Source organism: Chrysemys picta, chromosome 2, assembly GCF_011386835.1.
Source record: "Chrysemys picta bellii isolate R12L10 chromosome 2, ASM1138683v2, whole genome shotgun sequence".
Classification (NCBI taxonomy): domain Eukaryota; kingdom Metazoa; phylum Chordata; order Testudines; family Emydidae; genus Chrysemys; species Chrysemys picta.
In genome coordinates this window covers 84,900,422-84,916,223 of record NC_088792.1, presented here as the reverse complement: position 1 = coordinate 84,916,223, position 15,802 = coordinate 84,900,422, and the positions used below count along the sequence as shown (strand labels likewise).

At 42.6% G+C, this 15,802-nt stretch overlaps 1 protein-coding gene across 1 annotated transcript in view; it reads right to left on the bottom strand.

The window, feature by feature from the left end:
- TGM4 (transglutaminase 4) overlaps window positions 1-15,802 on the bottom strand; it is a 37,924-nt gene that overhangs the window by 15,170 nt on the left and 6,952 nt on the right. Inside the window, exons 2-4 of the mRNA XM_008171118.4 lie at window positions 10,037-10,217; window positions 857-1,039; window positions 394-500 (exon numbers count right to left, since the gene is read on the bottom strand). Of these exons, the coding sequence (XP_008169340.1) occupies window positions 394-500; window positions 857-1,039; window positions 10,037-10,052 (306 nt within the window). The 5' untranslated portion in view covers window positions 10,053-10,217. The remainder of the gene's footprint in view (window positions 1-393; window positions 501-856; window positions 1,040-10,036; window positions 10,218-15,802) is intronic.

Here is a 15,802-nt window from a genome sequence, read left to right as displayed (position 1 = left end):
TATAGTGATAGAGCGATGAATTAAACGGGACGGTGTTTCTCCTATAAAGCTAGCGAGCAGGCAGCAGAAGCCAATCTCAGAGCTCTGAGTACTCTCCCATGTCTCCCAATTAACTCCCCTTCCCATATTGCAGTAACTCTTTCCCAGGCACAGAAAAGGGCACAGCTTCCCTTGAAGCCTGCTGACTCTGTTCCACCTTGCATCCATCTGCCTCAAAGGGGGCCTTAGGGAGTGACACAGGTGTTCTCGCTCTCCCCAAAGCTGAGTGTAGTCCCTGCTTCCACAGCGCCCTCAGGCCCTGGCATACCCAGAGCACCCACTCTGCCATTGCAGCACTGAGTGGTCCTTTCATTTGCCACTTGAATGAATTATGTGTACAAGTGATCTGTTTACCTCCTTCCCACTGGTGTTAGAGATGTTGGCACACCAGCACCGGGAGTCCTGCCCAGACCTCAGGTTCATCGACAAAAGGGTCTCGTTGGATTCCATTGGTTTCTCACCTGGAAATAGATCAATACAAAATACAGAGGAGGTGTGAATCAGCATGTGATAAAATGACAAGTTCTAATGGTTAGACCAGATGTATGGTAGTCAGGACTACAAGGTTCTATTTCCTGTTCTCATGCTTTGATCTATAATCTAGCTACCAGCCACGGTCTGGAAGAAATTAAGTCTCCACTATGATGGTGTAGTATAAAATTGGCCTGGTGCATCCAAACCTTCACCCTTTTCTGTAGCAGCATTGGCTAGTGTTGAGACTGGATACCATACATGTCTGGTCGGGCTAGTGTACCCCAGTATGGCAACTCCTGCAGTGCTAGACATACCACTGCAAGCTAAAGGGTTGTGTTCTTACCGACACTGAGCTGCACCACCACTTCGTCATTGTCTTTCAGCTCCCGGTCAAAGGTCAGCTTTAACTGAAACACCTGCCCTCGCCTCACAATCAGACTGGTGTTCTCACGATATTCCTCAGTGTGATGAAGATGGGCATTTTGCTTTTGGAGCAAATCAACTCCAAGGGTCTTCAGGCTGCTGGCTGGAAACAGTGAGCAAGGAGGGAGAAAGAAAAACGGTTTGATGTTAAAACACTCCAGTGGGTGGGAAATTCCAGTTGCTTTTACTGTTTATTTTGTTAAATAACGAAAACAACTGAGTGCAGTTTCTATTCTTAGTGGAGTGGGACCCAACTCCCAAGCCCATCTACGTGTGTTTGATGACTAAGTGCAAACAGCCTTTAAAGAGATTTAGGACCGACTCATGTTAGGACCCCAAACAATCATCCTGCCGCCAAACTCCCCCCGCCTCAGTGTTAACTAGTCAATAACATCGTGCAAGGGGGAGGGTGAAAGTGACTAGAAATAACAGTGAAACAGAAAAGGCTCTGATTACCCAGTGCCCAAACTGAACGAAATGTACAAAATACAAATAAATTAGATTCTTAAAATTCCTTCAGTTTTCTTAAGTTCAGATGTCACTGGCAGTAAAGTATAACCAAGCCATAGACACAAAGGGCCCCATTCATTTCTATACCCAACCAGCACTAGGCAGAGGGCCCAAAACGGGAGGGCAAAGGTGACTTTATGCCACTTTTTCCTTACCCAATCTGGGTGCCAATGTAGGACTGCTCTCCCTTGGGCCTGGCTGCCAAAGGCCCCAAGGAGTCATCGAGGCAGGTGGGAACTGCCAGAGCTCAGAAGCACTCCACTCATGTCTCCATTCCCTCAGGAATAGCCCCCAACATGTTCCCTGTTTGGGGACCTGCTATCGTAGCTGGCATTGAACAATCTGTGCTGATGCTATGCCACATGGGGGGCTTCCCTTATCTCAAGGGCATTTCTCAGAGCAGCCGGTGTAAAGGGACTGCAGCACAGGGATGACATAACTGGCATCTAAACAGCCAACATGCAGCATCAGGAGTAGTACCCAGAACCTTCATTTCCAAAAACACCAGCCACTACCACACAAATTAAGCTTGTGCTACTCCTTCAGCTCTGCTTGTAGAGGTCTTCATTTTTGCACCTGTAGGAGCTAAGCGTTCATACCCTGTGGCGAGGGGTACGGGATGGTTGGAACAACAGATAGCTAAATTCTAGTCTGATGCCGGATGTGTTCAGTTTAGTTGGCAATTGTGTTGTTTGTGCCAGTTGCTCCTCTGGCACAACGGAACTCTACAATGAGGGTAAAGTTCATCTGTGGGGGACAGAACTTTCTCAAGGGCTGGCCCAGGACTGTGGAATGAACTCCTATAGGAACTAAAGTTTGAGGTAGCCATGTTAGTCTGTATCCACAAAAACAACAAGGAGTCTAATATTTATTTGAGCATAAGCTTTCATGGGTAAAAAACCCACTTCTTCAGATGCATGGAGTATCTGAAGAAGTGAGATTTTTTTACCCATGAAAGCTTATGTCCAGATAAATCTGTTAGTCTTTAAAGTGCCACCGGACTCCTTGTTGTTTTTATATGAACTAAAGACCATCCCAAACCTCACCACCGTGCACTCCGAGTGCAAGACACATTTCTTTGACTTTACCTTCTTTCATTTACACATAGAACAACATGCATGTGTATAGATATTAACAAACAAATAAACAAAACCACTCCCTGGTACACACTTCCCCTCCTGGGGTGAGGGTGATAAAACAAACACGAGACAGATGTTAGCTACATTGTTTAATGTGCTACCAGAGGGTGTTCAGATATAGTGGTGATGAGCATGACATAAGAACCTATATAGAAGAGAGTAGTTTATCTGCATTGCTCTCCAAAACATTTGGATACTGGGTTTCTGCAATGCGCTTCCCTCCTGCCCCTTCTAAATACAACAAACAATTAGTTGTTCAGGATTTTTTGTGATAACTGAAAACAGAACAGAGCAGAGCAAGGGGATTGCCAACTTTTGCCACGGCTGCTCATGCACACCCTACTTCTCGGGGGAGGTGAGCACTGTCAGCTCTATACAATGTGCCTTGTGTAACCATTTTCTTGGTCAACAAAAGCTTGGATTACATCCTTGTCACTTACGGGGACGTTGCCATGGTTTGGAAACTCAACTTTACTGCTCTAGAGTTTAGTCTTCTGTGCTACCAGCTGACATGAGCTAGGCAGGTGCTGAGCTGCGTCTCCTGCTTATTGCATGACAACTGCATCCTGACAACAAATTTTGGATGGGATATTAAACCTCATGCTTCAGGGCTTCAGCCAATCTCTAGCTATTAGACAGCAGTGAGAGACCTGTGGGGGGAGCAGCTTACTCCACACCTGCCTACTGTGGAGTTCTTATACCTTCCTCTGCACCAGCTGGTATTGGACACTCTCAGATACTATGGACTAGATGGATCTTGAATCGTACCCAGTCTGGCAATTCCTGTGTTCCTAATGCTTCATTGATACCTCATTCGCTCCCTCACCCCACATCAATTTGTCTCATTCATCTGTTGTGCCAGCTCATAACCTAGACTATGAATTCTTTGGGGTGTGGATTATCTTTTCACTGCATGTCTACACAGCACTTAGTACAATGGGGTTTTGTTCTTTGAGCAGCACCTGTATGTGCTACAGCAATACTAATCATCGTCGTCTGTGTTAAAATAAACCGTACCAGCATCAAGCTCATCTTTGAGACTCCTGGGGAAGTTTGTTCTTCCTGTTGCTCTCCAATAAGTACCATAGTGAAATATCACAACCAAAATAAGACTGATTACATTTTAGGCATAGACGCTTCATTATTAGCCCTTTAAAATAGATTTCTGAAGCTCTTCGGCAGGGATCTCCTCAGTGGACCATCAGTATGGTTTTATTGCAGGCGGCGAATACTGTAATCACTTCAGTTTATGTATGAGGAAAGTCCTCATGTCCAGGCCTGTTCAGAAAGTTCTAAAAGGTCTGCACTGGCATTTAACTAGCACAGCGCAGCTTCAAGGATCTGTCCTCTTTGGGTTTTACTTCTAAGGGTATTCTCCTTAGAGCAAGGATTGTCTCTGTGTCTGTATCTTGTACAGACCTGAGCACATCATTTGTGCTTACCAACTAATAATTAATAGTAATAGCAGGTGTCTCTTTGAAGCCATATTTGGACCGCTAAGATTTAGAGTTTTAGGGTCCAGTCCTGCCAGGTGCAGCGTATCCTTAGTTCCTAATGAATTAGACTGTGCTGATGTCATTGGGAGCTCAGAGCAATGGGAAATAGCATCCCACAAGACACTGCAGAAGGCACTCAGCACCATGCAGGACCGGGGCCTTGTAAACTACAGTATTACCACTAGTAAATCTCATTTGGGAATCTGTGCTCATGATCAATTGAAAAACATTTCACCCAGGAACACCCTGACCAATCAAGAAACAAAAGGAGCATTAGAGCGACGAAACGTTACTCAGCTAAATGTATTGTCAGACTAGAGTGGGGGGCAGTGTTTAAACTTTAGGGGTGATATCCCTAAAGTCAAGGGGAGTTTTGCTCTCGACTTTAATGGAGCCAGGATTTCACCCTCGTAGCATTATTTTGGTTTATGTCTAGTAAAACAATCAACCATACAGATGCCACATTCTAAAAAACTCCTCCTGATGGTTATTGCTCTATTACTGAAACGACACAGGGGCCCCAATTCTTCCCTCCACTGAGACTGCTTTGTGACACTCACCCACAGCAAAGCAGCCTGGAAGCCACTTTCATCATAGTGGCCCCTACACCACCTCCTACTCTGCAGTGAGTGCAGGGAGTTTGGGCAGGCCATCCTTGCACCCCAGCAGTCTCCTGCTTTCATAACAGCTTTCCGGGGCCTTTGGCAGCCAATGTAACTTAGAGCAGCTTTCAGGCTGCTCTTAATTTATTCCAGTGCCCAGGTAGGGGGAAAGGAGCACCTTTGTACTCCACCCTTTGAGCAGCATGAGTGCCCCTTAGCTGCAGCAGAGGCTCAGAGCTATGGTATTAAGTCAAATCCACTATGCTACCCGAGGCAAAATAAATAAATAAAAAATCGCAGTGGTCTGGCAATGGCAGAACAAAGCTAACACAGTCATATTTAAAATGACTATTCTTGGGGCACTCCTACCTTGGTTTCTTGGTGTTTGATTGCAAAGGTGTGACAGCACAAGCCAAGGAGTGCCAGGCTAAAGCTTAGGTAACTTTCTATTTAAGTGCCCCTAATGCTGTTTTTATTTACACTCTAAGCTTCCAGGCTCATTTATAAGTACTGTGTAAATCTTGGTTGCTTATGACTACGGCAGACATAACTTGTGGCTGTGACAAGCATGTGTAGAAGATCCAGGAATTTAAAAGGGCCTCATGACAGCAGAAAAAGAACAGAGTCAAAGGCCAGGGGGGTATTTCAAAGAGAAAAGATCCTATAGGATGGCTGGACAGCTGTAGCTACATTAACTGCACCATGGGAAGCAAGAAACAGTCACAATATCTAAGAAATAAATGCAGTGCGCAGCCAGTACCTGTTGTATTAGCTGTACTACATTAGATGCTAACACAGTTAGGGCTTGACTCATCTGGATCAGACCAACAGCTGCATTAGGAAACATTTGATAATTTCCCAAACATTATTTGACAGCTTAAATGGACCCCAGCATGCACTCTCAAGCTCCTTAGTGTGACAAGTTAGACCTACCATGACTATATCAGAGGCTTAGAGAAAAATATTTGTGCCTATTTTCCCATTTTGTTTACTTTGTGTTTTTGCAGCTCTGTGTAGAATCAGTTTCACTATTTCCCCTGCAAAGTACGAGCTTCACAGCAAAGTTAAATCGAGTTATAACTCATGTGGTGTCTAACTCCAGTACTGTCCATACACAATATCCCTTAATTTGAGCGTGGTGGTACTTTCAATGTGAGTTGGCTGGCCTGTCTGGGGGAAGAGGCTGCAGCTTGAGTCAGTACAACTCATCAGCTGCTAACACAATCACTCTGTGCAGCGCAACTGAGATTTTGCAATGTGGCTGCTCTCACCCAAGCTAGGCTAACTAACTTGAGTGTAGATAACTAGAGTTAACTGCAGTGAAGATACAGCCTTAATTAGCTATGCAGAGTCCTCTGTAGTTTGTCTCTTTCAAACAGCAACAAGGGAGAGAAAAACATTTCTAAATATAGGAAAATATACCTGTAAAATGAGAAAAAACCTGGCAGAATCTCACGTGCAAGTTTAATGGCTGAAATGACTTTTATTTTGGTATTTTTTTAGTTGTCTAGATTTCAAATGGACAAGCAAACAGGTGCACAAACACTCATTTGCATGTGCAAAAGGATTAATTGCATGTGCAAATGGCTACTTGTATGTCATTATGTGTGCATGTGTACTTACACATTTGACATGAGAAAATTGCTCTCAAAATTACCTATTTATTTTTCAAGCAAAATACTTAATTTTGATAATTTGGTCACAAAGGTGGATTAAATAGAAGTCACAATCAAAAATTATTTATAGAACATAGTGAATTATTTATAGGATAGTTTTACATCATATTTCCTGAAGTTCATTGGGATATTATTAGTTTGCAGTTACCAGAGGTTTTTTAACTTCATCATTATAATAATCTTTTAAGTCTGTGTTTTCCTACTTATGTATTTTTTGATTAACTGAATTGACTCATTTGTGCATACATAGCATACTTGAGAGCTAGATTTATCTCTGTGTATTTTTGCCTGATAAATGTTTTAATAATAGGCATAATAATACATAATTAATAATAATTATAAGCAGAGCTGGTTACACAACTTACAGTTAAGGTTTTTCAACACTTCCCATTCTGACACTTGTTTATGGTTGCTTATAATTTTCCCAACTTTAAACCATCCAGGTTGAAAGTTCCCATGCTAAGTGTCTGCTGTATGCTGAATTCTTTTGGAAAATCAAATCTTTTTTGCATCCTTAGTTTTGGCATTTGCTAACTTCTGAGTGCTTGACTTTCCAATGTTCTAGTAAGATAGTTTTTTAATATAACATGTATGGAGAAAAACGGTAAAGAGAAAAAGGAGAGAGAGTATATAGATATATTGTTTGCATGCTAAAGCCTTGACATGGTTCCATCCTGTGTGTGCGCATCTGCGTAGTTAGTTAAATAGATAGAAATATACATTTGTTTTCTTAGCTTTTCATTATTTTGTTCAAGGCAGCTGCAAACAGTTCCAAACACTGGGTGCGATTGTCCCTTCATGTGGCAAAAGACACAGAAAGGGTTTTTTGGTTGAAAATCTCCGTGAGATTTCCCTTGTGGAGGTTCCCCCAAATTAGTGTCTCAGCCTAGCAGTGCACTACCTTGTTTGGGTAAGATAGTACAACACCATAAGCAAGGAGACGGCTCAGATATATATGGTGGAGTGGGGTGGGGTGGGTATGGTCTAAAGAAGAGAAGGCGCAGGGGAGACATGATAAGTTTTCACATATGAAAATGGTTGTTATAAACAGGACCGTGATCAATTGTTCTCCATGTCCACTGAGGGCAGAACAAGAAGTAACCGGCTTAGTTTGCAGCAAGGAATATTGAGGCTAGATATTAGGAAACACTTTCTAACTATACGCACCAGAACTGGTTACCAAGGGAGATTGTGGAATTTCCGTCCTTGGAGGTTTTTAAGAACAGGTTGGATAAACACATCTCAACTCTGTTAGGTGATTTACCTCAGGATCTGTATTTTGTAAGGCAGCCCAGTTTCTTACATAACAAGCGGCACAAAGGGCCATTGTACTGTAAACAGTCCAGTGACGAGCTATTCTTCATTGCACTGGACTTATCAACAAGGAAAAGGGGAGCTAGATATAAAACATATGCACCCACCTGCATTTCTATCTGTTCGTTGAAGTTTCAGGAGAGAAGCTGAAGCAGAAGAAAGAATGTGTATACTTGGGAAGTACACTTAGGGCCATTAGAGGGAGTTCTGAAGAACTGAAAAAAAAGAACCCACTGGGCATGGGCAGCAGTGAAAAATGGCAGGAGTGCTGTGGGACCAGCAATTCAGTAACAAAGCAAAAGGAAAAGTGCATGCTGGGTGTATTTGTCCCTGCCTGCTCTATGGTTTGGAAATGGTCAATCCTACAGAGATGGAAGAAGAGAAGATACATAGAGAGTAATAGAAAATAATACACCGAGGATGGCAGGCAAGCAGCTGGTTGACAGAGTGCGCATGGAAGAAATTAGGGGGAAGATGAACTTGGGACTCTCAATGGTAGGCTTGAGAGTACATGTTTGGACACATAATACGAATGGGAGAAGACCAACCAGCACAGAAAGCACGGGAGGAAGAGGACAGAAAGAACGGCATGGAAGACTGAGGGGATATGATGGAAAGATTCTCTCAAGAAAAGCCTGAAGAGAAAAGGGCTGAAATTCCAAGACCTATGAACCCGGGCCACAGACCAGAAAGACTGGCAAAGAATCCTGGTCCCCTCCGATCCTGTGTAAACAGGAAAAGGAGTGGAGAAGAAGTGTATTTATCTTAACTTTAGCTTAACTTCTGTACCTGGAAAGATAATGGAGCAAATAATTAAGCAATCAATTTGCAAATACCTAGAAGATAATGTGATAAATAACAGTCAGCATGGATTTGTCAAAAACAAATCGTGTCAAAGCAACTGGATAGCTTTCTTTGACAGGGTAACAAGCCTTGTAGATGGGGGGGAAGAAGTAGATGTGGTATATCTTGACTTTAGTAAGGCTTTTGATACTGTCTCGCATGACCTTCTCATAAACAAACTAGGGAAATACAACCTAGATGGAGCTACTATAAGGTGGGTGCATAACTGGTTGGAAAATCATCCCCAGAGAGTAGTTGTTATCAGTGGTTCACAGTCATGCTAGAAGGGCATAATGAGTGGGGTCCCACAGGGATCGGTTCTGGGTCCGGTTCTGTTCAATATCTTCATCAATGATTTAGATAATGGCATAGAGAGTACAGTACACTTAAAAAGTTTGTGGATGATACCAAGCTGGGAGGGGTTGCAAGTGCTTTGGAGGATAGGATTAAACATCAAAATGATCTGGACAAACTGGAGAAATGGTCTGAAGTAAATAGGATGAAATTCAATAAGGACAAATGCAAAGTACTCCACTTAGGAAGGAACAATCAGTTGCACACATACAAAATGGGAAATGACTGCCTAGGAAGGAGTGCTGTGGAAAGGGATCTGGGGGTCATAGCGGATCACAATCTAAATATGAGTCAACAGTGTATGCTGTTGCAAAAAAAAAAAAAAAAAAAAACCATTCTGGGCTGTATTAGCAAGAACGTTGTAAGAAGACACAAGAAATAATTCTTCTGCTCTACTCCATACTGATTAGCCCTCAACTGGAGTATTATGTCCAGTTCTGGGTGCCACATTTCAGGAAAGATGTGGACAAATTGGAGAAAGTCCAGAGAAGAGCAATAAAAATGATTAAAGGTCTAGAAAACATGACCTATGAGGGAAGATTGAAAAAAAAAAAAAGGGTTTGTTTAGTCTGGAGAAGAGAAGACTGAGAGGGGACATGCTAACAGTTTTCAAGTACATAAAAGGTTGTTACAAGGAGGAGGGAGAAAAATTGTTGTTTTTAACCTTTGAGGATAGGACAAGAAGCAATGGGCTTAAATTGCAGCAAGGGCGGCTTAGGTTGGACATTAGGAAAAATTGCCTGTCAGGTGGTTAAGCACTGGAATAAATTGCCTAGGGAGGTTGTGGAATCTCCATCACTGGAGATTTTTAAGGTTGGACAAACACCTGTGAGGGATGGTCTAGATAATACTTAGTCCTGCCTTGAGCAGGGGACTGGACTAGATGACCTCTCGAGGTCCCTTCTAGTCTATGATTCTATATAGCAAGCTCAGACTCTTCTCAGCACTTCATCAGCTTATGCTCCCTTCCCTCTGTAATGAAGATGTGTTGCTGGCAACACACACAATGACTAGATAGTTTACAAATAGTTTCTGGAGCTGAAGCCAATGGAAAGAGTGCTATTTACTTCAATGGGCTTCAGATCGGGTTCTTAGTGGAGGAGCTTGCCAAAAAGCAACTCCTGTGCATACACTGGTCTTACATCTTACAAAGTTTTAAAACTCACCAGCTGTCTGACTCATGATCCTGTCTGGTCTTGTGTCCTGAAGTACTGGCAAAGCCTATCGTCACTTCTGCCACCGTCCTCTGACCACATAGAAGGAACCAGCCCCTTTTTATCAGGAGCTGGCTTTGAAATGTCAGCATGTACAGTGCCAAGGGGTGGTGTTTGGAAAGAGGGAGTTGATCTGAAAGAATTAATACAACTTACACTGCACATAAAAAACCCTAAATACCAACAACATATAAATCACAACAGATCTGACTGGTGACGTGACAGCTGCAATCAATGACAATAATAGTGCCACAGACTTTTTTCCCCCCCCCCCCCATCAACAAGGGCAACACAAGTATGGACTATGAGTGATGTGGATGTATCCATGCCAACAGCACCACACTTCCAGAGCTGCCTTTAAAGCACAGCCAAAGAACGTTAACCCTGAAAGTCACAGCATTTTCCACAGGGGCAGATCTGGCTGCCTTGGAAGTTAATGAGAGTTTTGCCATTAACTTCAACAGTGGAAGGAAAATCCAGCATCCTCATCTGTGGCCAGGGGAGCACCTGTTGGGTGGGAGTCAGCATGAATATGGGGAACCACGCATGGGAAGCCCAGCATGGAGCTCTGCTGTACTTGAGCTCCCTGCCCTGTGCAGCAGTGTGCAGGATTTCCAAGGGGGGGAGGGGTGAACATGGGTGGGCAAGGGCAGAGCATCCCTCTCTCTTACTCCCCCACTGGCTCACGGTGTAAGGGTCTGTGCTGGAATAATCTCTGCAAAGCAGTGGTGGAGCCACCCGCACCATCCCCCTCCACATCTGTCCAATGGCCAGCGTGGCTCCTCAGGTCGGGCACTGGGGTGCGGATTTGGACGTTAGTGCGCCCTTTGTACACACAACTACCTGCTTACAAGTGCATCTGAAATGGCTGTGTTTGAACGTGTATCCTTGTATGATCCCAGCCCCCAAAGGTTAAACACACAGAGGTGTGACTTCCAATAAATTAGTTTAACTGTATGATACTGAGGAAGTACTTTTGTAGTAGTTTTATCTCTAGAGTGAGAGACCTTTAGAATATCTATTGATTAAATCACTGCACAGTGAGTCACCAGAACTTGAAGTTGTATACTGGGCAGAGCTATAATTCATGTTATTCTTCTGTCTGCAAGGATAAAATAAAACAAAACCAGAGAAATCAGTATCACCAACCAGCACTTATTTCCCTTATTTGAGAGTTCACGCCTCATCATAGTTTTAGCCTCCAAGAGAAAGAAAACTCCCAGGGTATGGCAACAAAGACTCATTTCCTGTTAGAAAACTACATGCTATAAAAACAATTAGCATTATATTATATATAATTTGCAAACAACAAAAGGCTCTGTCACATATTTACTTATAGGTTTTTGTCTTTTATTGTATAAACAGTTAGGCCTACCACAGGCGCTGACTCCATGGTGCTCTGGGGCTGGAGCACCCACAGAAAAAAAAATAGTGGTTGCTCAGCACCCGCTGGCAGCCCACGGATCCTCTTCCTCCCCACCAGCACCTCCCGCCCACTGGTGGCCCTGTCAATCAGCTCCTCCCCCCTTGCCCCCAGCGCCTCCCCCCCATTGTGATCAGCTTCGTGAAGGAAGAGGCAGGGAAAGAGGGTGGGAAGAAGCGGGACAAGGGCTTGAGGGAAGGGGTGGAGTGGGGATGAGGCCTGGGGTGGGCAGGGGTTGAGCACTCCCAGGAACTGAGGAAGTCAGCACCTGTGTATAATATAATGCTACATTTTTCAGAAGTGACTAATGATTTGGGTGCCTCCATTTTTGGGGTGCCTGATTTGAGTCACCTTAAAGGGGCCTGACTTTTAGGGTGGGGTACTCACAACTTTCCGAAAATCAGGCCCTTTAAAAGTTGTCTTGAGCTGAGCACCTAAATATGGAGGCTCCCAAAAGCACCAGTCCCTGCTGAGAATTTAAGCTTTTGTATCTATACACAGTTGTCATGTTTCAAACACTTTTGAAATGTAAACTAATCCTCCCAACACCCCTGTGAGGTAAACATTGCTCCAATTTTACAGAGAAACTTAGGCAGAGAAGTTGTAACTTGCCAAAGAGTGAGCAATACATAAACTTAAATATAGTCACATAAGCCATCCATTGAGACCCTGATTCAACAAGGTACTTAAGCCCATGCCTAACTTTAAGCTCGAATAGTCTTTCATTGGCTTCTGTGGGCCTACTCCCATGCTTAAAGTTAGTAACTGAACAAATGTATAAAAATCAAATTCTGTCTGAAGATAATTTGTGCACAGTAAAAGATATTAAATTTGGTATATCAATAGTTTGCTGCAAACGGTTTGTGCAGCTGTACTAAAGAGACCCAAATACAGATAGGACCAATAGGATAGTAAAACGTGTATTTATTTTAAAACATTTTCATTATCAACTGCTTGCCTAAAATATTATCTCACAGAATAAAATGAGACATATAGACTGACAGACATGCTGTTGTAGGGCCAGATCCTTAGCTGGGATAAGTCAGTGCATCTCCATTGAAACTGCTGGAGCTACACTGATTTACCATCACCTTAGGAGCTGGCTCATAGTTTTCAAGCTGGATCTTATCTGAGATTCTGTTTTGTTTCTTCTCCATTTAAGTACGATTCTGTTTCTGTAAAGACGTATTCATGATAAAATAGTAATAATAATAATAATAATTCTAAACAAATAATACAATCTGAATGCTCTTGTGAATATTATATCTCAGATGAATATACGCTGGTTCACAAACACTCTGACTTGCATATTTTAAATACGGGCTGTGACAGAAGTGCATCAGAAATTATCCTGACACATTCCATGCGTATGGCGGGCAAAGTCTCCTTTGATCTTACAAGCCAACTTGAGCACAAAGGGCAACCAGATGTCAGTGTTTCATGTAGGTTTGCCAAGCCTGCAATGGTTCCAAAATGTCTGGGTTTCGCTTCTTAAGAGCCTTTTTTTCTTCAGTTTAAATATAAAAAGTAATTAAAATCCAAGAGCTTATGCAAACACATTGTCAATTTCACCTATTAGAGTAAAGCTAGTTATAGCTGGTAAACCCTTCTCAAGCTAGTGGGACAGATTCCAAATCTGGAGAACGCTGAGTCTGTCACAGAATAAACCCCTCTGATTTTCTCTATATGAATGGGGAAGGATTTTCCTTTTCAGTTTTTTGTCTTTTTGTTGGGAAAGAAGCTCTGCAGCCACACAAAGCAACGCTGACCTCCCTTGCCCACTGGTATCACTCCACAAGGCCACCAGTAACAAACCGCATTCTTCCATCAGAGGACTGCATGGGAATGAAGCCTTTTTCAGCCTAATAGTGGCGTAATTTAACTGCACAAAGTACCAACTGGCTGCCCATTATTTGGACTCCACTGGAAGCTAAACGGCTCCAAATACAGCAAAAACTTTTAAGTACCTGCTTAACTTTCATCATGTAATTAACTCCTATTGACTTCAATGGGTCTTAGGAAGGGGCTTAAATTCTGTGCTGAATCAGGCCCCAAATGAAGCCATTTATTTATGTACCTAGCGAGAGGAATTTAGGTGCCTAACTTCAGGCACCTACGTTTGAAAAAAATGTATCTGCATTTCTATGTACATTTTTATTCATTAGATGCATCACTATGGATCTAATCCCAGGCCCACTGTAGTCAATGCCTCCCAGTGATGTCTACAGAACCTGCTCCTTTTGAAGTCAGTGCCAAAAATACCAATGGCCAGCAGGGTCAGGATTGGACCCTTGGTGATAACTTTTTATTCATTCAAGATGTAATGGGAGGTTTTTAGGAACAGGTTAGACCAATACCAGTCAGGGATGGTCTAGGTTGACTTGGTCCTGCCTCAGCACAGGGGACTGATATGGCCTCCTGAGGTCCCCTCCAGCCCTACATGTCTATGATTCTATGAAATGTATGTAAAATGTAGATACAAAATTTCAAACTAAGATACCTGAAGTTTAGCACCTAATTTGTATCTCTAGGTACACAAATAAGAGGTCCCAAATACAGGCCCCAATTCTGCCGCCCTTGTGCTGGCAGCATTTTGCCAGCACAAGGACTGAAACAGAAGCCCTACAATGAATACAGATGAATGAATTTACAGGCCAAGCCATCTCATAGATCTCATGAGGCAAATATATATATATATATATATATTTGAAACAAGTAAATGACAAGTACATTTCCAATATGCCATAACTTTAAACCTTCTTTCCTGGTTGCTACCAAACTTTCCAAAAGAGCTTTACTCGGGAATGAAATGTGACATGCAAAATTTCAGGAAGATCAATTTCTTTTCAGGTGTGGTAGTAAAAATTATGCTTCCAGGGGAATGCCAGCGTCAATCTTAACTATGGCCCAACTATTGCTGCACCAGAATAAAGCATTTGGATATAATATGGTACATTGAAAAGTATATTACACTATGTACATATTTACATTATGTATTTCTGCATTTCATAAAACTCCTCAGAGTTTGCAGCAACAAATTTCTTTCAAAACACAGACAACACCTAAAGCAAACAATAATGTTCTTACAATTGTAAAAGGAGTTGATAAGAGTTAAATAAATCAGTAGACCATGTATTGATTCAGGGGTAAAATGGCTTATCCATGTGCAAAAACCATAACAGCGGAGGACCAGGAAAATAGTTGATCAAATACCTCTCCACCTTCAGCAAATGACTAGAGATGTGTGCGCATGCATGAGAAGCAGGAATTTCCAAATTAGTGTTTTAGAAAAATATATTTCCTTTTCAGGCCTCCATTCTTTTTTTCTACAGTAAAAACAATTGTCTTTCATGTTTGCTAGGGTTCTTTGGTATCTGGATTAAACAAAGTTAATACAGGAAAAGAAGATATAGGTGAGTTTAAGCAAAACTGCATCTCGGCCAACTCGCACTGAAACTCAAACTAACAGTTAGAAGCAAACAAGAAGCTGATCCTGCACAATGTGCATGCCTGGGCATCTCTGGATAGGAGAGCAGTCCCATAGCACGGCATAAAGTTACTTAGGTGCCCATGATATTGCAGGTTCAGGCCCTTCGACCCTGATCCTAGAAACTAGCACGTGTGTGATTTTATGTAGGTGAATAGTCCCGCTGAATTTGACTGGACTGTTCATGAGTGTAAAATTACACACATTCGTACATCTCTGCAGGCTCAGGGTCTCGGGGCGTTAGTCTTTGCACTTACTGGCAGTACAGCAAACTGTGATTTCAGTAACGTGGAAAATCTGGAAAAAATCCACCCAGGGTCCTGTTGGTGTAACAGATCAGAATCTGGCCCAGTAACTCAGAGTGGAAAGCTATCGATGGTCTCAAGTTCTGGATGTAGGAGTGTAGTGAAAAAGAAAAAAAAAAAAGTCACTCAACCAACCTAGCTCCTAGATTGAGAAACACATGGCCACTAGCCATCAGAAGCTACAAAACAGGGTACTACGTTGAAATATAGGGGCTGATTCAGTAGTCAGCAAATTGCCTAGGGAGGTTGTGGAATCTCCGTCTCTGGAGATATTTAAGAGTAGGTTAGATAAATGTCTATCAGGGATGGTCTAGACAGTATTTGGTCCTGCCATGCGGGCAGGGGACTGGACTCGATGACCTCTCGAGGTCCCTCCCAGTCCTATAATCTATGATTCTATGATTCTTTGTTTGCTTTTAATGAAAATAATCTAGACATTGCACTAATGGATTTGCAGTATTTATAATGAAAAATGTGACAATGTTTAGACAGTGGGCACGCTG